This window comes from Stegostoma tigrinum, chromosome 1 (genome assembly GCF_030684315.1).
Source record: "Stegostoma tigrinum isolate sSteTig4 chromosome 1, sSteTig4.hap1, whole genome shotgun sequence".
NCBI classification, from domain to species: domain Eukaryota; kingdom Metazoa; phylum Chordata; class Chondrichthyes; order Orectolobiformes; family Stegostomatidae; genus Stegostoma; species Stegostoma tigrinum.
Window position 1 is genome coordinate 41,875,958 of NC_081354.1, and position 23,454 is coordinate 41,899,411.

A 23,454-nucleotide genomic window follows, 5' to 3' on the forward strand; every position below is an offset into this window, starting at 1 on the left:
CAGCTGAGGAGAGACAGACCAAGCACCCTCAGAGGCTGAAGAGTTGCCAACACCTGCATGGCATCACCCCACGCATTAGTTCTCAGTACTAAATGCAGGGTCAAAGTAGAATGGGGAGACCTTAAACCTAATCCAGATATCCCTACTCACGAGGAGACATAGCAATGCCAGGAGGCACCCAGTCTGAGGAGGAGCCACACAAACAGGGCCCCTCAACAGTCTCCATTCAAGATTCCCCCTCCAGCACTGGAAGTTCCAGCTGAAGACGGTCAACTTGCCTCTGACAAGATACTCAGCATGTTTGGCTCATCCAGATCCAAATGCCCAAAGTTGCCTGACAAATTCTCCAGGATCAGCAGGTCCTCTCCATCCTGTCTGCACAACAGGGTAGTGCTGCATTGCAGTGGATGGAAGAAAAGTCTAAAATTGTCCTGATGGTATTTTGAGTATGATGGCTCAATATTATATTGGTTATTTTGCAAATGTAGTTGTATAAAAAGAAAGTTCTCATTTCATAAACCCTTGCATTTTATCTACGTCATCGTCCCTGTCTCTGTGCAGGGTTTAGACAATTCATTCGGTCCTGATGCATCAGGGCCTTAGTCGTTAGTGATCAGTCATGGTTGGGGCTATATGATGTGGGACAAACATATCATGGGGGGGGGGGGGGGGGGGGGGAGAAAACAGAGGTAGCAATGCATGTTCATGGCAATGGCTGACTCCAACACCTTAGTACATCACGTGTTGAAGGGCAATGTTATCACCTTGTGAACGCAGTGACTGGTTGCAGACGCAACCCCCTCCCTCAAGTTGGCTTTCACACATTGGGATTTGTAGTGCACATTGCAGCTGCTCTCCTTAACACCACATGCCATTCACGTTTCAGTGCTGCAATTACAGTAAGTGTTCCTAAGTGGCTTTTCATGCGTCTACCTGTCACCCCTTTTCCGCCCAGGCCCCTTTCCTCAACATCCTTAATTTGTGATCAAAGGCAACAGAATTATGATAGCCCACCCTTCAGGCAGCCTGGCCTACCAGTGCTAGCCTCTCAGCTGCCTAGATCCCTGGCTGGTGAACACGTCTCCAGCTGCGACAGCTCCCCCAGTCTATACTGTACTAGCACCAATGCAGCTAAAGGACCATCCATCACCCAGACCACTGCAGCATGATGTCACTCTGCAACTGCATTTTGATTGGCTGCCTGTCTAAAGCCAAGACCTGGGATTTGTATGGGAGGCTGTTCTTGACTAACCATGCTGGGCCTCCCTAAATGACAGGCTCCCCTACAGATTTAACTGCTGACTACTTTAAGACTTTCAGGCATGTTACACACTTGCTGCAGATGCTTTGTTTCACATAAATAAAGAGGCCACACAGTACAGTTGCTATACTGGCATGTGACACTGACCTAAGGTGAGATGCATGGGCACTTGACTGTCAATTGCTGCATAGTACAGTCATCTGCCTGGTTACTTGACTGCACAACCGTCAACAGAAGGAACAGCAGGGCAAAGGCAAAGCATGCAAGCTGCAGGTACGGCAGCAGGCACACAGGGAAGGTGCGCTGAGAAATCAAGGGAGCAGCCTTGATAGTCAGCTTGGTCCATGCTATTTCATACGTTCCTGACCCTGTGCATTACCTGTACCTGACACATCTGTGCATTCTGCCCTGCTAGATTAAGCCACTTATATCGGGCTCAATTCCAGGGCACTGAGGTATGCCTGATGGTGCCAAAGGCAACTGAAAGTGGTGTTTCAATGTCTGTAGTGGAAGGGTACATGTGACCGATGTTGATGGATTACACAGGCCCTGCAGTTTGTCCATGGGCAAGAGGCAGGTATTTTGAAGCAAGGTGAGCGACTGAGTCCCACTTTCGTTTCCATGTTGAGTTTTCCCAATGGCAAATTTGAATGAGAAATTTGATAAGATTATAACACTGGTGAGTTGGGTTGATAATGAGGTGCTGAGTAAGGAATGAGTAGAATCAATTGGGAACTTGCTACCGCCTGGCAAGAATCCTGCTACATCACTTGCGAAATGCAGAAAACAACTGACAAGATAATCTCAATGAACATCGCTTGAATCTACCAGTTCATGCTGGCGTAGCTTGTTATTCAGAGCTTGGTAAGATTCTGCCGACAGTGATTGTTTTGAGAAAATATTTGATTAAAATAGAAAAACAAAAAACAAATGATACGTACAAGCACATCAGAATAATATTACTGATAAGAATGTCAAAATTAGAAAAATAATAGGATAAAATACTTGTGGCTCATATAGACAACACAGGAGGAACTGAAAGCATGGAAGACAAACAGAAGACTGAGTCAACAAGAATTAGCAAAGAGCGAACAGTTACAATTTTTAAAACCAATAACTAATGCTTTTAGAAAAAGGAAAATATTAAATGTATAGCAATTTTTTTTTAAGTTCAGAGTTTTGCACAACTAACCTGTATAGGCTCTCCATCAACCTTCACCTGCTCTGCAATCTCCATCATGTCCAAAGCAAGATGGCATATGGAACGAGCATGGTGGATACATGGCTCTGGCAGACCACTCACGGTCATGTACTTATCCCCAACTGTCTCCACCTGAATATATGCAAGAGAAATAAACTGCCGCCTTTATGATTTTATTCATAAACATTTAAAGGAACAAAAACTAGGAATGAAGTTGGCATTAAATTTCACCAGAGAGGCATGAAAGAGGAATAGGCTTTGTAAGAAAGAAAATCTACCACTAAGAGAAGCTGCTTAAACATTTGATTTTCAGGCTGGTAAGTTCTTTCTTCACAAGGAGTTGCTATTCTGTTGAATTAAAGCCAGTTTGATGCTCTCAAAGCTGGAGGGCTAATCAGAAGCTTTCCAACTGCAGTACAAGATAGGCAGTAGAGAGGGCCCCAATTAAAAGGTGCCCTCTGAGCCATGTTTTACACCATGACATGACTTTGAAGGGGTACAGTGAGTGAGGCCTTCTACAGAGTAGTCTTTGGCTGCAATCCCAGCTGGACAGGCAACAGGGGCAGTTGGCTTGCACCGAACCCTCCAGTGGGCATACACTAGTTTCTGTCCCCTTTGACATCATGATCTCCCACATGCCTCCAGATTCCCCCTAAATCATTCTGTAACCAGGCTTGTGGTCAGCCTGTCTTGCCTGGACAGTCTATCCTTTCAGTGCTAAATTCATCACTTCCACAGTCTCCGACTGAAATTGACTCTGCTTAAAACCAATATCTTTGGGGTCAATCCCATCTCCCTTTTCCATCTTTGTAGAGGTCCATAAATTCAGCCAACTAAAACTTACAATCCTATGAATTAATTGCAAGAGGACTTTAAAACTCTGTTTTTATATGTTTCCAGATTTCATTTGTATTTACAAAGCAAAGGGAAACACACCAAGGTACTTCTCAGCTGCTTACAGAGAAAGTATTAACAAGGCAGAGAGGTGGGTTTTAAAGGAATACTTTAAATAAGAGATATGTGAAACAGCAGTGAGGAATAGGGACAAATTCCCAATATCTAAATCAGTTGAAAGCAATGCTTAGTGATAATGGAAACCTAGGATGTACAAAAGGCTCAAACTGATCAATGGATAGTTTTAAGATCTTTGGGGTTAGAAGAGGTTATAGTCTTAGGGAGTGGTAACATCATGAAAATATTTGAATGTGAGGCTGACAATTCTAACATTAAGTCGTCAGACTGAGGGTCAATGTAGGTCAATGATCATAAGGATGCTGCATTTGTGGAACTTAATCCAAGTCAGGTACAGAGAGCAAAGTTTTAGATAAGCTTCTACTTGGAGAGGGTGGAACACAGAAGGGTAGCCAAAACAACAGAACATAAGTAGTAAAATGGGCTCGAGCAAGGATAAAAGATGGGATGATATTTCAGAGGCAGAAGCAGGCAGACGGTACAGTTAGACAGAATGCCAAGGTGGAAAAAAAATTGTTCTTCCTCGGATTTAATCATTTTATCGGCTGACTCATTTCAAGTTTTAATCTTTTATTGTAATGTGGAGTGAGTGTGTCATTTTGGATGGAGCTTATTTGAACCATCAAGTCTATACTAGTTCTATCCAATCAATCCTATTCCCCCATTGTTTCCTTTTGGCCCTGGAAGTTTATTTCTTCTTCCAGGAGCTATCAGAGATATACAGCACAGACAAAAAAAGTCCTTTGTCCAATCACATCTGCAATCAAGACTAACCACTTAGATATTCTAATTTCACTTTCTAGCACTTGGCCCACAGACCAGCCAAATTCCTTTTGGGTGAATTAAGTCTCTACTGTCACTTTCACAGTGAATTCCATTCCTTTAATCGCCCTCTGTACAAAACAGTCTTCCTCACATTCCCCTTGCATCTTCTGCCCAAAACGTTTAAAATTTGCAACCTTTGCATAATTGCAAAAATCAGCTAAAGGGATCAATCTTTTTACACCTACAACAGATTAAACAAGCAGACGATGTTGATTAAAAAGAAATCTGTGTGGACTTTGCTTAATTAATTCAAACCACTAGGTGCCTGTCAATGTTTTCTCCCAGTATAGTTTTGGAAACTTGACCCACGACTGATGTAAAACTGAATCGGTCTATAGTTGCTAAGACTGCCTTATATCATCTTTTCTCTCAACTTTTCCTATTTTACATATTTAGCCACACTGTGGTTTGGTGACATGTGCTAGAGCTCTTCGTGATTTTCATTATTTCTGGTTTGAAGCTGTGAATTGAAGATGATCTTTCAATGGTGAGTTACTTGCATCCAAGGTCAGGCCTGGAAGTTAGATTAGATTAGATTAGATTAGATTCCCTACAGTGTGGAAACAGGCCCTCAGACCAACAAGTCCACACCACCCCTTGAAGCATCCCACCCAGACCCATCCCCCTAAACCCACACACCCCTGAACACTATGGGCAATTTAGAATGGCCAATCCACCTAACCTGCACATCTCTGGACTGCGGGGGGAAACTGGTGCACCCAGAGCAAACCCATGCAGACATGGGGAGAACGTGCAAACTCCACACAGACAGTCGCCCGAGGCTGGAATCAAACCTGGGTCCCCGGCATTATGAGGCTGCAGTGCTAACCACTGAGCCACCGTGCCACCCCTATTAGGTATTTCTCGTTAAAAAGCATTACATAGATGATGCGTCTCTGGGAGTTGCCAGAGGTAGGGTGGCACGGTGGCTCAGTGGTTAGCACTGCTGCCACACAGCACCAGGGACTAGGGTTTGATTCCACCTATAGGCGACTGTCTGTGTGGAGTTTGCACATTCTCCCCGTATCTGTGTGGGTTTCCTCTGAGTGCTCCAGTTTCCTCCCACAGTCCCAAAACATGCAGGCTGGGTGGATTGGCCATGCTAAATTGACCCATAGTGTTCAGGGATGTGCAGGTTAGATGGGTTACAGGGGATGGGTCTGGGTGGGATGCTGAGTGTCAGTGTGGGCTTGTTGGGCCAAAGTGCCTGTTTCCACACTGTAGGGATCTGAGACTATGCTCCAGTAGCTGACAGATGTTGAATGTTAACTGGGATCAGATACTGCAAACTAGATTTTGAACTGTGTTCATGTCAGAATGATTGTGCCTTCCCAAGTTACAGTATGAAGGTTTGGTTACTCCCTGCTGTTCTATCAACTGAATTAAAAGTTCAGACAATGGAATTTCTGTTCTCAGAATTAAATACATATTCCTCAGAGCCTATTGGAAGCTGTGTGCACGCACCAGTGTCATCAGAAACCAAGCAGATATAATCCTAAAAAACAAACAGACATTGCTGGAAGCTCAGCAGATCTGGCAGCATCTGCAAAGATAAAAGTCAGAGTTAACATTTCAGGTCTGGTAACCTTTCCTCAGATGTAGTCCTATGTGCTGTCACAGATCATGAAATCTGTTCAAGTAAACTGGCTAGTTACATCAGATATATTTTTCCCCCTTTTGATTGATCCCATAACTGTGGCTGTTCGTCTGTTAGCCTGTGTCACAACGGGCACTTGAATTCAAGACAATTGGGTTTCAATCCTGTACAATACTTTGCTCTAACAAAACTCTTAAGTTGTTGAATCGTTTATTTCTGTCGTAAACCTGGTGTCTGGTATCAGCTATTTACAAAGTCTGGTCCTGATTATTCAAAACAGCTGGTTAGGAACAATTGAGGTCAACTTTGAGGGTCATTGGGTATTAATTCTATTGCGTTAGGAATACAGTTGACAGTTATGCCTGCAAAAACTGGACATGTCACGTCTGATATCGCAAGCCATGGCTCCGCTTCCACCTAAGTCAAGGGCAGCCCTGCCAGCGCCACTCCCGCCACCAATATCAAGGATAACATCATTTCCACCGACGTCTCCCCGAAATCCACCCCCCACTGCCACCCCCAGTCCCAAACACCATCGGGTCTTCATCATCCTCCCATACCTTCCCCTTCTTGAGGGCGAACGGTCAGTCCCTCAATAAAAGGGCTCATCTTCCTCCCCTTCTGCCCACACCTTATTGAGTACTGTTCACGCTTGCATGTCAAACTTTCCACCGCCTCCGCGCCTATTTTTTTTGGAACCGCAAGTCTAACCCACCCTCTGCAGACCCGTTCTGCCACCTCCTGGAAACCACCCAATGCCTCCCATTCTCCCTTAATTTCATCTTCAACTGCCACCACAACATCATCACTTGCCTCAACTTCTCCACTCCTCCCCCACAGAACGTGCAGCCCTCCACTCCAACCCTAACCTCACCATCAAACCTGCAGATAAAAGGGGGCGCAGCTTTGGTATGGCACATTGACCTTTACATCACTGAGACCAGATGCCAAATGTGACACCACCTACTACCCACTTGATCACGACCCCACACCTGACCATGAAAACATCATCTCCCAGACTATAACCTATCACCTCAGGAGACCTCCTACCCACAGCCTCCAACTTCCATTTCACAACCCTGCAAGGCCCGTTTCTATCTCCTTCCCAAAATCCACAAACCCGATTGCCCCGGCTGACCCATTGTCTCAGGCTGCTCCCACCCCACTGAACTTATCGCCACTTATCCTGATTCCGTTTCTTCCGACCCTGGTCCAGGGACTCCCCACCTATGTCCGAGACACCGCCCACACCCTCTACCTCCTTCAAAGCTTCCAATTCCCTGGTCTCCAACACCTCAACTTCATTATGGACATCCAATCCCGGTACATTTTTATCCCCCACATAGGTGGCCTAAAAGCCCTTCGCTTCTTCCTCTCCTGCAGGCCCAACCTATCCCCCTCCACTGACACTCATTCACTTAGTCTGCAGGAAGTGGGAGGAGTTGAACAAGTTAAGGGTAAAGACTTGTTTGGCTAAGGAGGCGGCCATGGGAACCTGTACGGGCCCAAGCCGTGCCTGCCTCTTCGTAGGATATGTAGAACAGTGCCAATGTCACAGCAGAAGAGGGGCTATCTCCCCCAACCTCTTCCTCTGCTACATCGATGACCATATTGATGCCACCACATGCTCTCACAAGGAGCTCAAATAGTTCATCCTCTTCACTAACACCTTCCACCCCAACCTTAAGTTCACCTGGACCATCACTGCTACCTCTCTCTCCTTCTGGGCCTCTGTCTCCATCTCTGGCAACCACCTAGAAACCAATATCTATTGAAGCCCACCGACTCCCACAGCTACCTCGACTACGCTTCCTCTCACCCACCTTCATGCAAGAATGTGATCCCTTACTCGCTATTCCCCTACGCCCACAAGATGGGGCGTTCTACTCCTGAACATCCCAGATGTCCTCTTATGTCAAGAGCTGCAACCTCCACCACCACCACCCCCTTCAGTGGTCAACGATGCTCTCGACCGCATCTCGCGTTTCCTGCACCTCTACCCTCACATCCCCTCCCTGCAACAAAAAAAGACGAAGACAGACTCCCCCTTGTCCTCTCGTATCACCCCACTAACCTCTGGATTCAAAATATCATTCTCTGCCACTTCCACCACCTGCAATCTGACACCACAACTAAGGATATATATTTCCCTCCCCACCCCTGCGTGCCTTCCATAGGGGGCACTCCCTCTGCGATTCCCTCATCCACTCCACACTCTCAACTAGCCCCACCACTCCCAGCACCTTTCCCTGCCGCTGCAGGAAGTTCTACACCTGCGCCTACACCTCTATCAGAGGAACAAATGAACAAAAACCTTTCACATCCGACAGGAGGTTCACCTACACATCTGCCACACAGTGGTCTACTGCATGCAATGTGGCCTTCTCTACATTAATGAGACTGCGGAGGCTCAGAGACCACTTTATGGAGCGCCTGCACTCTGTTCACGACAAACATCATCTTCCAGTCACGAACCACTTCAACTACCCCTCCCACTCACTTTCTGGATGACATTCATCCTGGGCCTCTTCCAGTTTCACAAATGACGCCATCTGGAAACCGGAGGAGCAGCATCTCATTCTGCCTTGGGAGCCCAAAACCCGATAGTCTCAACATGGACTTTATCACTTTCAAAAAAATTCCCCACACCTGGCCTCATCCCATGACCAACCCTCCCACTAATCCCTACCTATATGACCTGACACAATCTGTCCATCTTCTCTCCCACCTATCCGGCCCACCCATCCCAATCTCCACCACTGCCTACCTGTACTCACCTATCACCATCCCACCCACCTTCACCAGTTCCATCCCTCTCTCTATTTCAGAGCTGCCTCACCCCTCCCTCATTTCTGAAAAAAGGATCCCAACTCAAAACATCAGCTTTCCTGCCCCTCTGATACTGCCTGCCCCACTGTGTTCCTCCAGCTCCACACTTACCTATAATCCGATTTGGCCTTGTTTTTACGTTGTAATAGTGATCATATCAAGTTTATTTGGATTTGGAAAGTGTTTTAAGACTGACTCCTTCCCTATTTATTCAGTCTGAGGATTGGTACGAATGTACTGGCAGAGACTGCATTTTTTTTTGGAAATATGGTGTCATATCTGCTTCTTCCTAATTCTCTGGCGCAGAGCCAAGATGTCAGTTTCCCCCATCCTATTTCATTGATCAACGGTGCCACAGAATCAGGTGTGCAATCTGCTCTAAGCATACCTGTTCTTACCAATATAAAAATGGAAGCTAAATTATAAAGTCAATCTTAATCTACATTTCAGAAAGTGGTAAAATCTGGTTTTTGGGATTATACATTGGAGGCAGTGGCCCCATCGACTGTTGATAAGTCAGACGAGCCTGTTTCTTCCTGCTCAGCAAGCTATGACTGAATTTTACAGTTTTGCAGTTAGGTGATTAGGTGCCTTAGGTTGTGGCTTTTGCCCCTCTGATGCAGGGTGCTTCTTCTGCAAAACCTTGGCCAATCATGGGAATGGCAGCTCCTCACTTTCACCAATGTCACTGGGAAAAGGGGCTACTGTTGGATTGGAGAAGCCTCTAGGCTGGCTATAATGGAGAAGACACTGGAGATACCAGGGCTGGAACACTGCAGCGCCAGGGCTAGGTGAGTGCGGCAGCAGATGAGGGTAAAGAGGGACAAGCAATACTAAACAAGACCATGATACAATAACAGGAACAGAAGGCAGCAATTCAGATCAAATTCATTCCAATGAGATCATGGCTGATCTGACAATCCTCAACTTCACTTTCCCATCTTTACCTCATAACCCAATTCCTTTAGTGATTTAAAATTATTAAAGGCTGAGATGCACAGAATTTTATGACCCAGCCTCAAAAGCCACCTGTGGTAAAACATCCTACACATTCCTCCTCATCTGTCTTAAATGTGTGACCCCTTATTCTGAGCTCTCACCCTCTGGTCCTACGCTAGCCCAGAAGAGGAAACTTTTCCCACATCTATCCTGTAAAATCCTCCAAGAGTTTTGTCAGAGGGGTCTCCTAGTAAAATGCAGCCTTATACCTGTGGGTAACAGGGTTTCTACTGAGGAACCCCCAAACCCAGAGTGAGTGTTTGAACTTTAATTTCCCTATTAAACAATAGATTTCAGAATTACTCCCATTACAAGAAAGATGGCACGTTATTCCACTTTATTACTGCCAGCTATATGTAAACATTCAGTGAGTTACTACATTGTTAGATACGAAGAAAATAGGAGTCAGAGGTCTGCTATACAGAAAAAGGCCCTTCAGACCATCACATTCTTGCCAGTCAAAAACAACTGCCTAACTATTCCAATCCCACTTTCCAGCACTTGGCCCATAGTCTTGTATACCTTGACACTGAAAGTGCACATCTAAATAATTAAATGTAAAAAGGCTTCCACCTATACCTTTAAATAAAAAAAGCAATGCATTCCAAATTCCCATCACGCTGAAAAAGTTTTCCTTACATCATCTTTAAATCTTCTGCACCTTTGCCAAAATCTACACTTCATCATCATTCCTTCCATCAAGGGGAACGTTTTTTGCTGTCTACCCTATCTATGCCCCGCAAGATGGTTAGTTAGCAACCAGTAGAGACTACCCGTAAAGGACTCTCCTTTTCTATCTCTCCCCACACCACAGGCTTGGTAATCCTCAAGTTAGACTGCCAATATTTATTGCTGTCAAGTGACCAGCTTTACGGTATGGTAGGATTACAGCGACTTTTATGTTGGCCTCCTCATAACATTGTACATATCAAAATCAAATTCTCTCTCAATGTCCTCTGCTACAAGGAAAACAACCCTAGCCTATCCAATCTCACTTCAAACACTCCAGTCCAGGCAACACCCTAGTAAATCTCACCTGCACCCTCACATCCCTCATATGATGTGGATTTCAGAACATTCTAGTCTAGCTCAAGACTGATCCACCATTTTATGTAATTCCAGCAATAAACATCCTCCATCTTAAACTCTATGCCTCAGCTAATAAATGCAATTATTCCATATGCCTTCTTAATCATTTATCCACTTGTCCTGTTAACATATGACAACGTAGTGCACGTCAAATAAGGTCCCTCTGATCCTCAGCAGGTTCCAAGGTGCTACCATTCATGTATTACCTTATCTTATCTATCGTTCAAGTGCATCGCCTCACATTTGTCTGACTGAATTTCATTTTCCACAGATCAGCTCATCTGTATCTTCCTATAATCTAACACTATCCTCCTCACCTTTCAGCATACCACAAATTTTGTATCATCTGCAAACTTACTGGATCAACCCTACTTCATTCAAGTCTAAATCTTTTATATAAATCACAAAGAGTAAGGGCCTCAATACTGACCCTGTGGGGCCCCACTGGGCACAGGATTCCATTCAATAAACGTCCCTCGATCATCACTTTCTGCCACTCAGCCAATTCTGGATTTAAGTCGTTAAATTTCCTTCAGCTCTCACCTTTGCATTCAGTCTCCCATGTGTGATATTATCAAAGCCTCACTGAAGTCCACGTAGACTAGATGAAAAGTATTGCCCTCATCTACACACTGGGAAACGTCTTCCAGAAAGGAATTATTCAAACAAGTTGGTCAAACATGACCTACCCTTCACAGTGCCATGCTGACTGTTCGCTACATCTCCAAATGCAGAATAAATCTGCCCCCAAGAATAGTTTCTAATAAGTTCCTCACCACCATCTTTCCTGTACTTTTTCAGTTCATTCCTTGTTCCCTTCTTGAATAATGGCACCACATTTGATTATGTCCTCCAGTTGTCTGGCACCTCCCTTGTGGCAAAACAGGAACTGAAAATTTCTGCAAATGCCCCTACTATATTCTCCTTTGCCTCACTCAACTTTTGAATAAATGTCATCTAGCCCTGAGATTTTATTTATTTTAAAACCTGCTAGACCATTAAGAAGCTCCACCTCTGTCCATGCTAATTTCTTCAATTTCATCACGTTAATAGTTACCGTTTCTCAGCATGCACTGGATTGCCAACTCTGATTTCTGGCATTCCCAGTAATGTCTAGCATAGATATCAATAAAAGAGATCTTAAGCAGTTACTGTTAATCACTGATGGAATCAAAGCACACTCCATTTCTGTCTACTGTTCATCCCCACCACTAAACAACCTCAAGCATCAACTAAATCATCTTGCATCCTTGGATTCTCAATTTCCTGGCTCTGTTCCTCCACTGACTTAAATATGACTAACAGACAGTAGCAAGAGCACTGATAAGAGTAACAGTGATGACATGATGCAAGAATGATGCCATCCTGAGAATGATTAGTAGTTTTGTGTTCGCAGTGCCATGCCACTTGTCCTCCAAGTGAAACTTCAAACTAAATGCTTCGGAAAAGAGGCCTGAAACGTCAGCCTTCCTGCTCCTCTGACGCTGCTTGGCCTGCTGTGTTCATCAAGCTCTACACCTCGTTATCTCAGAGTCTCCAGCATCTGCAGTTCCTACTATCTCTCCATTTCTTAGCTCGGTTTCTCCATTGAAATAACGTGCTCATTATGGCATAATTACAGAGCATCTCATTAAACCTTTGCCAAGTCTGATTCCAAATCTGACGCACATTTCGAAAACATGCTTTAAAAATGCAATCCAAATCATTTATGCATATTACAAACACCAGAGCTTTAGTCAGAATGAACCACTTGCACAACTACCCACTATGACCAAGCCAATTTTGTGCTCAACTTGTCAACTCACCATGGCTCCCACATGACTTCAGGCTCTGTGACAGCCTACCGTGAACAACCAGGTCAAATGTTTAAGCAAAGCCTATTTAGATAACATCCACTACATAAAAACACAACCAAATGAGAGTAGACCTCCATTGCACAAAGCCATGCTAACTATCCCCGACAAGCCCATTCCTTTTCCAAATGGATGAGTAAATCCTGTCCCTAAAAAATCTTCCCCAATAGCCTAAGGTTCACCAGCCTACAGAGGCAGCACGGTGACTCAGTAGTTGCGATGCTGTGGCACAGCAACAGGGACTCAGGTTTGATTCTACCCTCTGGCAACTGTGCAGACTCCACAAAGATAAAGACATTCTCCCCACATCCATGTGAGTTTTCTCTGGTTTCCTGCCACAGTCCAAAAGATGCATAGGCCATGTGAATTGGCCATACTAAATTACCCGTAGTCTTCAGGGATGTGCAGCCTCGTGGATTAGTCATTGGAAATACTAGGTAGCAGAGACAGGGTAGGTCTGAATGGGATGCTCTTTGGAGACCTGGTATAGACGCGATGGGCCAAATGGCCTGCTTCCATACTATGGGGATTTTATGATTTTATATTGTTTCTAGGGTCATCCCTGTTGCCTCTCAAAGGAAACACATTAGCAATTTTCCAGCCTTCTTGTACTTTGTCTGTGCCTAAAGAAGGCAGATCTCTGCCAATGTCCTAGAAATTTCCTCCCTTGCTTCCTTCAGTACCTCCACTTACCGTAATAGATCCCATCAGGCCCTGGGGTGACATCTACTTTGAGTTTCCACTGCCTACCCCCAAAAGAGACCCAACAGCTCTTTACCTTTAATATCTACATGCTCTAGAATATCAATATACACCTCCCTAAACATGCCATCATCCACTTTCTTCTTGGGGAATACAGATACAGAGTATTTGAGGGCTTCACCCACTCCTCTGGCTCTATGAATAAATTACCCCTTTTATCCTTAAGTTGACCTACACTTTTCTTAGCTACCCTCTTGCTTATAATAAACACACAAGGAGAATCTCTCAGTACTTTCATCAAGGACAAGCTCATTTCATGGCCCCTTTTAGCCGCCCTCAGTCCTGGAGAAGTAGTTGAGGTCCCTGGGTCTGTTCTCATTGGAGTTTAGAGTGACCGGGGGGCATTTGATTGAAACCTACAGAGTAGTGAGAGATCTGGGTAGAGCGGACATGGAGAAGATGGTTTCCACTAGTAGGAGAGACTCAGACTCAGGGTACAGCCTCAGAGTGAAGAGATGATCACGTAGAACTGAGATGAGGTGGAATTTCCTCTGCCTCAGGAGCTGGGTCAATCTGTGGAACCCACTGACACAGAGGGCTATGGAGGCGGTCTTTGAATCATTGAAGATGTAGATAAGGTTTTGGTTACTAAAGGGGATCAAAAAGGTTACAGGAAAGCAGCAGGAGAATAGGGTTGAGAAACTTATCAGTCATGGCTGAACAGCAAACTGGACTCAGTGGGTCGAATGGCCTAATTCTGCTCCTATACCTTTTGGTCTTAAGTTCATTCTTATTTCCTTTATGTTCCTCAAGGGTTCCGATTTCAGTTTGCAAACTCTTACACGTGCTTCCTTTTTTCTTTTGGTTAAAGTTTCAATATCTCATCATCCAGGGTTCCAGAATCTTGCTAACCTTTGCTTTCCTCCACACAGGAGCATGCTGATTCTGAACTCTGTTCAACTAGCCTTCAAAAGACTACATGTCAGATAAGGATTTACCCTCATATCTGTCCCCTAATTTCTCCAGTTCTTATCGAATACTGTAGGAATAAAGCCAGAACAGGGTTTAACATCCCTGGGATAAAGTATTTAGTGTAAAGATGGTGGGTAAACATAGAAGAGGTGTAGCACTCTTGGCTAAAAGGTAGTATCATAGCCCTTGAACGCAAAGGAGTTTGTCAATTAGAATCTTTATGGTTGGAGTTAAACAGGAAAAGTGTGTTGACTTTCTTGGAGTATTTATTATAAACCGCCAAATAATGGCAAAGTAGTGCAAGTATTTATAGGCAGATAATGAAAAGTTCAGGACAGGCAGGGGAGAGTTCAAACACTAAGGTAGTTTGGGCAAAAAAGGTGGATGGTGAGGCACAGAAGAGGAATTCATAACAGTGCAGGTGAAGTGAACTTTCAGGAATTGTATGTTTCCAGTCTTACCAGGAAAGAAGCGTTGCTGGATCTAGTCCGAGGAAATGAGACAGGCCAAAATAGAGAACAACTGTATGGGGGAACATTTGGGAAGTAATACTAATTTTATTATGCTGATTAAGTTGAATAGGGATAAAAATCACTATAAAAAGGATAAAAGGATTAAAGGCACCAGACTGAAAAAGGGCAGACTTTAGGGGTCTAAAAGTTGGACAGAAACAAGCTGTTTGGAAATGGATTTTAGTGGATAAAACAGCAGATGAAAAAAAATGGGAGACTTTTAAAAGCAAGGAATAGAGTGCAAGCTAGGTACACAAAGCTAGAATATCCTGAATGGCTAAGGATATAGATGAGAAAATAAGGAATAAATAGGAAGCGTGTGATATATACCAGAACAATGGCAGCAATAGAAATCAGGAAGAGCATCTCCAATGTAGGGGAAAGGCTCAGGCTGAAATAAGGAAGGCTAACAAGAAGCAAGAGGAAAGGGTGGCAGACTGTGCTAAAAACAATAATAAAAGTTTTCCCAAACATATTAACAATAAAAGATTACAAGGGGGCATAGAACAAAGAAACCTACAGCACAGGAACAGGCCCTTCGGCCCTCCAAGCCTGCGCCGATCAAGATCCTCTGTCTAACCTGTCATCTATTTTCTAATGGTCGGTGTCCATTTGCTCCCTGCCCATCCACGTACCTGTCCAAATATATGTTAAAAGACACTAACGTGTCTGCGTCTACCACCTCCGCTGACAACGCGTTCCAGGCGCCCACCACCCTCTGTGTAAAGAACTTTCCACGCATATCTCCCTTAAAAACTTTCCTCCTCTCACTTTGAGATAAGTGGATAACTTTATATAAAAAAAACAAACTTTAAAAAAGAAAAACTGTGTTGAGTGCCTGGAATGCACTGCTGGAGGTAGTGGAGGAGCCAGATGCAATAGCAACACTTAAAAACGTCCATCTTGACAGATATACACATAGAAAGGGAAGAGGGATACAGACAGAGGAAAATGGGTTTTAGTTTCGACTGGCATCAAGTAGCAGCAAGATGCTCTCCATGTCAAGATCAGCCTCGCCAGACGTCTTACCCAAGTCCTGCCAGGTCCACACAGCCTAGACACCTATAAAAAGGTTCTGCCCTTTGAATATGAAGTTAATCGTTGTTGATTGTTAGTAGCCAGCACAAAGTAAAAAAAAGTGCATCCAACGCATTGCAGGACAAACATGCAATGTTTGTTGGAGATGCACTGTTTCCCGAGTCAAAACACACAAACTCTCTGGTCCAATTTGTCTAGGCTGACCAGGCACCCCAATCTCAATTAGTCTCATTTGCCAGCATTTGGCCCTTACCCCTTAGAAATTCCAGTTTCTATGATTTCCATGATTTGCAACATAGCACAGGAGAAACTGATCACAGATGCAAACTCTATCATGAATTGCCTTACACCCCTCACTTTATTTTTAAGCATTTTTTTCCTATGTAAAATTATACACTTACTTGACTAACCCTATGTAAGTAGAATCAGAGTTTTTACAGTGTGGGAAAACAACTGCTCAGCCTATTAGAGATAATGGGAACTGCAGATGCTGGAGATTCCAAGATAATAAAATGTGAGGCTGGATGAACACAGCAGGCCAAGCAGCATCTCAGGAGCACAAAAGCTGACGTTTCGGGCCTAGACCCTTCATCAGAGAGGGGGATGGGGGGAGGGAACTGGAATAAATAGGGAGAGAGGGGGAGGCGGACCGAAGATGGAGAGTAAAGAAGATAGGTGGAGAGGGTGTAGGTGGGGAGGTAGGGAGGGGATAGGTCAGTCCAGGGAAGACGGACAGGTCAAGGAGGTGGGATGAGGTTAGTAGGTAGCTGGGGGTGCGGCTTGGGGTGGGAGGAAGGGATGGGTGAGAGGAAGAACCGGTTAGGGAGGCAGAGACAGGTTGGACTGGTTTTGGGATGCAGTGGGTGGGGGGGAAGAGCTGGGCTGGTTGTGGTGACTGCATCCCCAAACCAGCCCAGTTCATCCCCTCCCCCCACTGCACCACACAACCAGCCCAGCTCTTCCCCCCCCACCCACTGCATCCCAAAACCAGTCCAACCTGTCTCTGCCTCCCTAACCGGTTCTTCCTCCCACCCCAAGCCGCACCCCCAGCTACCTACTAACCTCATCCCACCTCCTTGACCTGTCCGTCTTCCCTGGACTGACCTATCCCCTCCCTACCTCCCCACCTACACCCTCTCCACCTATCTTCTTTACTCTCCATCTTCGGTCCGCCTCCCCCTCTCTCCCTATTTATTCCAGTTCCCTCCCCCCCATCCCCCTCTCTGATGAAGGGTCTAGGCCCGAAACGTCAGCTTTTGTGCTCCTGAGATGCTGCTTGGCCTGCTGTGTTCATCCAGCCTCACATTTTATTATATTGCTCAGCCTATTGGCTCTGTACTGGCTCTCCAAAGGGCATTGTACTAGCCAAGAATCTTCTGCAAAAAAAGCAAGGTCACTTTTTAATGAGCTTCCTCTGTGGCTCCTGAACACTGTTGAAACAGAAACAGAGATACCAGCCAACTCTTCATCCCTCTCTGAAGGAGGGTCCAGGCCCAAAACGTCAGCTTTTGTGCTCCTGAGATGCTGCTTGGCCTGCTGTGTTCATCCAGCTCCACACTTTGTTATCTTGGATTCTCCAGCATCTGCAGTTCCCATTATCACAGACCATGCATTATAGTTGGCAAAGCTAATGGCAATGGACAACTCTTCAATACTGGAAGGAATGGGCTTTAAGACATGTGCAAAGTTGTGAATAATGTTCGCACTGGGTTCCTCTATAATCCTTGGCAGGGTCAGGCCTTCTATGGCACTGAACATGTCAGTGCCCATCTTCATCAAACTTTATTGTAGACGACATAAACGAGACACTGCTCTGAATGCTAATTCTGAAGTACAAAACTGGGTGTCAAACTTATACTCAGTACTGAATTTATTCACAAAATGTTTGCAGATGTTTGATTCCTCCCTAACCCAGGTGCTCCAGTAATCTAAATTTCTTCCAATACTTTTGAAATCTCAAAGTATTTAATCAAACAATTCCCTTCATGTGTATCCATAATATTAATCATGCAAATAAAATAGTGGGTGCCGGTGCACAGTTCCTTGAAACCCAGAGTCACAGGTAAACAGTGAAGGCAGCATTTGGCATGCTCCCCTTCATCAGTCATACCACCGAGTACAAGATTGAGACATCATGTTGCAGCTGTACGGGACACTGGTGATGTCACTTTTAGAATACTGTGTCTGATTCTGGTTGTCCTTCTATAGGAAGTTTGTTAAACTTTGAGGTGCAGAAAAGATTTACAAAGATGTTGCTGGGAGTGGAGGGTTTGAGTTTTAGGGAGAATTGAATAGGTGGGGCTTTTTTCTCTGGAGCATTAGAGGCCAAGAGGTTTATAAAATCATGAGGGGCATGGATAGGATGAATAGCCCAAGTGTTTTTCTTAGGGCAGGAGAGTCCAAAATTTTGGGGAATAAGTTTAAGGAGAGAAGGGGCAGATTTTAAAAAGGATTTAGAAAGAGTAACCTTTTCACTCAGAGGGTGGCGTATGTATGGAACGAGCTGCCGGAAGAAGTGATTGAGGTGGATACAGTTACAATACTGCCCAATGCTGTTTGCTGTCTGTAAGTCAATGATCATCCATGACAAGATTCTAAGAAGCAGGCCATTCATCCCACTGAGACTGCCCAGACATTCATTAAGATCTTGTTGTGACCTTAAGTCAACTTTTCTGCTACCATTCCACCCCTCCTTCCACTCCAAACCTTTTGACTTTTGTTGGGTCTAAAATCTGTCTAATTTAACCTCTAATATATTTAATGACTAAGCCACCTGAAATTCTTTAACTGAGCACAGAAGTCTAAACAATATAGATGGAAATTAAGTTCCTCCTCATTTCCATCTTGGATGGAAAATCCATTAGCTGTGTTGCAGTCATTGGGTAGCACTGCATGTAAGCATTAGGGCATTTTGCCCACTTGTCCCAAGGAACATATTAAAAGGCTGCCTTTGCTTTGAAATTTTAAGGATTAGAACATTAAGAAATGCATCATTTTAACAGATGCTAAGTATCCGACTTGTTTTTGCTCAGAGAACAGAATTTGTTTCATGTGGGCAATGAGCAGGTGAAACTTACCGAAAAAAAATAGAAAATAGAAGCGGGAGGCTACCATCTGGTCCTTTGAGCCTACTCCATCATTCATCACAATCATGTCCGCTCATCCAATTCAACAGCCTAATCCTGCTTTCTCCCCATAACTTTTGTTCCCAATTACCTCAAGTGCTATACCTAGCCACCTCTTCAATACATTCAACGTTTTGGAGTTAACTGCTTCCGGTGGTAATAAATTCTACAGGCTCACCACTGTCTGGGTTAAGAAAGGTGTCCTCATCTCCATCCTAAATCATCTACTCAGAATCCTCAAACTGTGACTCCTGGTTATGGACACACCCATAGAACACAAAACATAACAGCACAGTACAGGCCCTTCGGCCCTCGATGTTGTGCCGACCTGCCATACCAATCTGAAGCCCATATAACCTACACTATTCCACGTACGTCCATATGCTTGACCAATGACGACTTAAATGTACCTAAAGTTGGCAAATCTACTACCGTTGCAGGCAAAGCGTTCCATTCCCTTATTACTCTGAGTAAAGAAACTACCTCTGGCATCTGTCCTATATCTTTCACCCCTCAATTTAAAGCTATGCCCCCTCGTGCTCGCCATCACCATCCTAGGGAAAAGGCTCTCCATATCCACCCTATCTAACCCTCTGATTATTTTATAAGTTTCAATTAAGTCACCTCTCAACCTTCTTCTCTCTAATGAAAACAGCCTCAAGTCCCTCAGCCTTTCCTCATAAGACCTTCCCTCCACGCCAGGCAACATCCTAGTAAATCTCCTCTGCACCCTTTCCAAAGCTTCCACATCCTTCTTATAATGCAGTGACCAGAACTATACACAATACTCCAAGTGCGGCCGCACCAGCTTCACCATAACCTCATGTTTCAGGAATTTGATGCCTCTATTAATAAAAGCTAAAACACTGTACGCCTTCTTAACAGCCCTGTCAACCTGGGTGGCAACTTTCAAGGATCTGTGTACATGGACACCGAGATCTCTCTGCTCATCTACACTACCAAGAATCTTACCATTAGCACATTACTTTGCATTCCAGTTACTCCTACCAAAGTGCATCACCTCACACTTGTCCGCATTAAACTCAATTTGCCACCTCTCAGCCCAGCTCTGCAGCTTATCTATGTCTCTCTGTAACCTACAACATCCTTCGTCAGTATCCACAACTCCACCGACCTTAGTGTCGTCTGCAAATTGCTAACCCATCCTTCTACGCCCTCATCCAGGTTGTTCATAAAAATGACAAACAGCAGTGGACCCAACACCGACCCTTGCGGTAGACCACTAGTAACTGGAACACCCATCAGAAATATCGTCCCAACATCTACCCTCCCTAGTCCTGTCAGAATTTGGCAAGTCTCTACGGAATCCCCGCTCATTTCAGCGAAAACAATCCTAACCTAGTCAAATTTCTCCCCATACATCAGTCCTGCCATCTCTGGAGTCAGTTTGGTTAACCTTTGTTGCACTTCGAGAGCAAGAGGATCCTTTCTCAGAAAAAGGAGGCCAAAACCACATGTAGAACGCAGAGAAATATGAAATGATGTATTTTGAAATTTAAAAAAAGTTATCTGACATATTAAAAAGGTTTGCAGGAACAGAATAACCTGTGGGCATTCTTTTAAAAATCCCCAAAAAAGGTGCTTGGAGAAGTTCAGAAGACTGTTAAAAAGTATGCAGGACCAAAAATTTCAAAAACAGAGACATAAAGCAAAAATTTACCAAGTTATGTTAAACCTTTATAATGCAATTGTTAGGCTTAAACTTGTATATTGCACCCAAAAGTCTGCACAACAAAGATACGTTACAATGATAAAAAGGGAAGAAGGTTGTCAGTACAGCCATATCGTCATATAGAGCTGTACAGCATAGAAAGAGACCATATGATGATTAAACTTAATCTAGTCCCATTTGCCAACATTTGGCTCATATCCATCTAAATCCTTCCTCTTGGTATACCCATCCAGATGCCTTTCAAATGTTGTAATTGTACCAGCCTCCACCACTTCCTCTGGCAGCATGTTCTATACATGCACAACCCTCTGCATGAAAACACTGCCCCTCAGGTTCCTTTTAAATCTTTCCCCTCTCACCACAAACGTATGCCCTCTAGTTTTGGGCTATCCTACTGCGGGAAAGAGACATAGGGTGAATAGCCAATCTACACCTTATGATTTTAAGGTTCTATAAGGCTCAGCCTCCGAAGCTCCAGGGAAAATAGCCCCAAGCCTACTCAGTCTCTCCTTCAAGCTCAAGCCCTCCAACCCCGGTAACATCCTTCTAAATCTTTTCTGAACCCTTTCAAGTTTCACACCATCCTTCCTATAGCAGGGAGCCCAGAATCAAACAGTATTCCCAAAGTGGCCTAATCATTGTCCTGCACAGCCACAACATGACCTCCCAACTCCTATGCTCAATTCATTGACCAATAGAAACTAGCATACCAAATATCTTCCTGTCTACCTGCCACTCTACTTGCAAGGAACTATGATCCTGCACTTCAAGGTCGCTTTGCTAAGCGACACACTCTCCAGGACCTTACCACTTAGTGTACAAGTCCTGCCATGCTTTGCCTTTCAGCACCTCACTTATTTAAATTAAATGTCCATCTGATCAAGATCCCTTTATACTGAGGTAATCTTTTTTGCTGTCCACTAAACCACCAATTTTGATGCCATCTGCAAACTTACTATCAATACTTCCTATATTCACATCCAAATCTTTGATATCAAGAAGTGACAAAAAGCAGTGGACCTAGCAGCAATGCCTGTGGCACATCAGTGGTCATAGGCATCCAGTCTGAAAAGCAACCCCCCACCACCACCACCCTGTCTCCTAACTTCACCAGTTCTATATCCAAATGGTTAGTTCTGCCTGGGCTTCACGCAGAACCTTATCAAATGCATTACTGAAGTCCAATGGGCACTTCCACCATTCTGCCTTCAAATCCTTTTTGTTACTTCTTCAAAAACTTGTTAGCAAGACAATTTCCTCAAGCACAAAGCCACTATTCCTAAATGAGTCCACACCTTTCCAAATATGTGCAAGTCCTGTCCTTCAAAATTCACATCAAGTTTTCCCACGACTGATGTCAGGTTCACCGTTCTATTGTTCCTAGCTTTTCCTTACCACCCTTCTGAAATGGTGGCACCATGTTAGCCAACCTCCAGTTTTGCAGCACCTCAATTATGCAATCAATCAATACTACAAATCTCAGCAAGGGTCCCAATAATCACCTCCCTAGCACCCACAAATTTCTAGGGTGTACCTGATCAGGTACTGGGGATTTATCCATCTTTAGTTGTTTTAAGACATCCAACATCACCTCCTCTGCAATATGGGCATTTTTCAAGATGTCCCCAATGTCTCTAGCTTCCATATCCTTCTCCATAGTAAACACTAATGCAAAATACTCAAGTATCACCCCATCTCCTGTGGTTCCACATATTGCTGATCTTGAAGAGACCCAATTCCCTCCCTAGTTACCCTTTGTCGTTAACCATATTTGTAGAACACCTCTGGATTTTCTTTAATCCTATTTGCTAAAGCTATCTCATCTCCTCTTTTTGGCCTCTTGATTTCCCTTTTACGGATACTTCTATGGCCTTTACACTCTTCTAGGGATTCACTCAATCCCTGCTGTCTGTACTTAGCACATTCTTCTTTTTCTTGACCAAAACCTCACTTTCTCCAGTCAACCAGCATTCTATACAGCTAATCAGCCTTGCCCTTCTCATTAACAGAAACATAAATCTGATGAGAGATAGTAGGAACTGCCGATACTGGAGAATTGGAGATAACAAGGTGTAGAGCTGACAAACACAGCAGGCCAAGCAACAGAGGAGCAGGAAAGCTGACGTTTCAGGTCTGGACCTTCTTCAGAAGAGTCCAGACCCGAAACATCAGCTTTCCTGCTCCTCTGATGCTGTTTGGCCTGCTGTGTTCATCCAGCTCTACACCTTGTTAGATCATAAATCTGATGAGATCATTTAACCGTTCCTCCACTTCTTCCGGCGAGGGGGCGAGGGGCTATTTTCAGAGGCAAAAATTTTTGTAAAGATTCGTAAGAATAGCTCCAGAGAGGAGGAACTTTAGCTGCATAGATTACAGAAGTTGGGATTGTTTTTCTTCAAGAAGGTTGACAGGAGATTTTATAAAGGCAAATAAACCATGTGCGATCTACACAGTATAAATCGGGAAAAGAACTGTTCCTACTGATAGTAAGGCAAAGAAAAAAAAGGTACAAATTTAAGACAATTGACACAAGCAAAATCTTTTACATGCATTGTTTGTTCAGGGTCTACAATGAACTGTCTAAAACCATGATGGGGACAATTTCAAATCGAGGCATATTAACCAAAAAAAAAAGGAGAAAACGCAGGGTTAGAAAAATAGGTTTTTCTTAAAAATGATCAAATCCTTACAGCCTGGACTCAATAGGTCAAGTGTCCTGCTTCCACACTAAGGATTCGATGACATGGAAGCAGGACATTTGACATATTAAGCCCATTCCAGCCAGA

At 44.2% G+C, this 23,454-nt stretch overlaps 1 protein-coding gene across 1 annotated transcript in view; it reads right to left on the reverse strand.

The window, feature by feature from the left end:
- The window catches only part of gucy1b1 (guanylate cyclase 1 soluble subunit beta 1), a 167,670-nt gene that overhangs the window by 26,065 nt on the left and 118,151 nt on the right, over nucleotides 1-23,454 (reverse strand). The window contains exon 11 of the mRNA XM_048539724.2: nucleotides 2,454-2,594. Coding sequence (XP_048395681.1) covers nucleotides 2,454-2,594 — 141 coding nt within the window. The remainder of the gene's footprint in view (nucleotides 1-2,453; nucleotides 2,595-23,454) is intronic.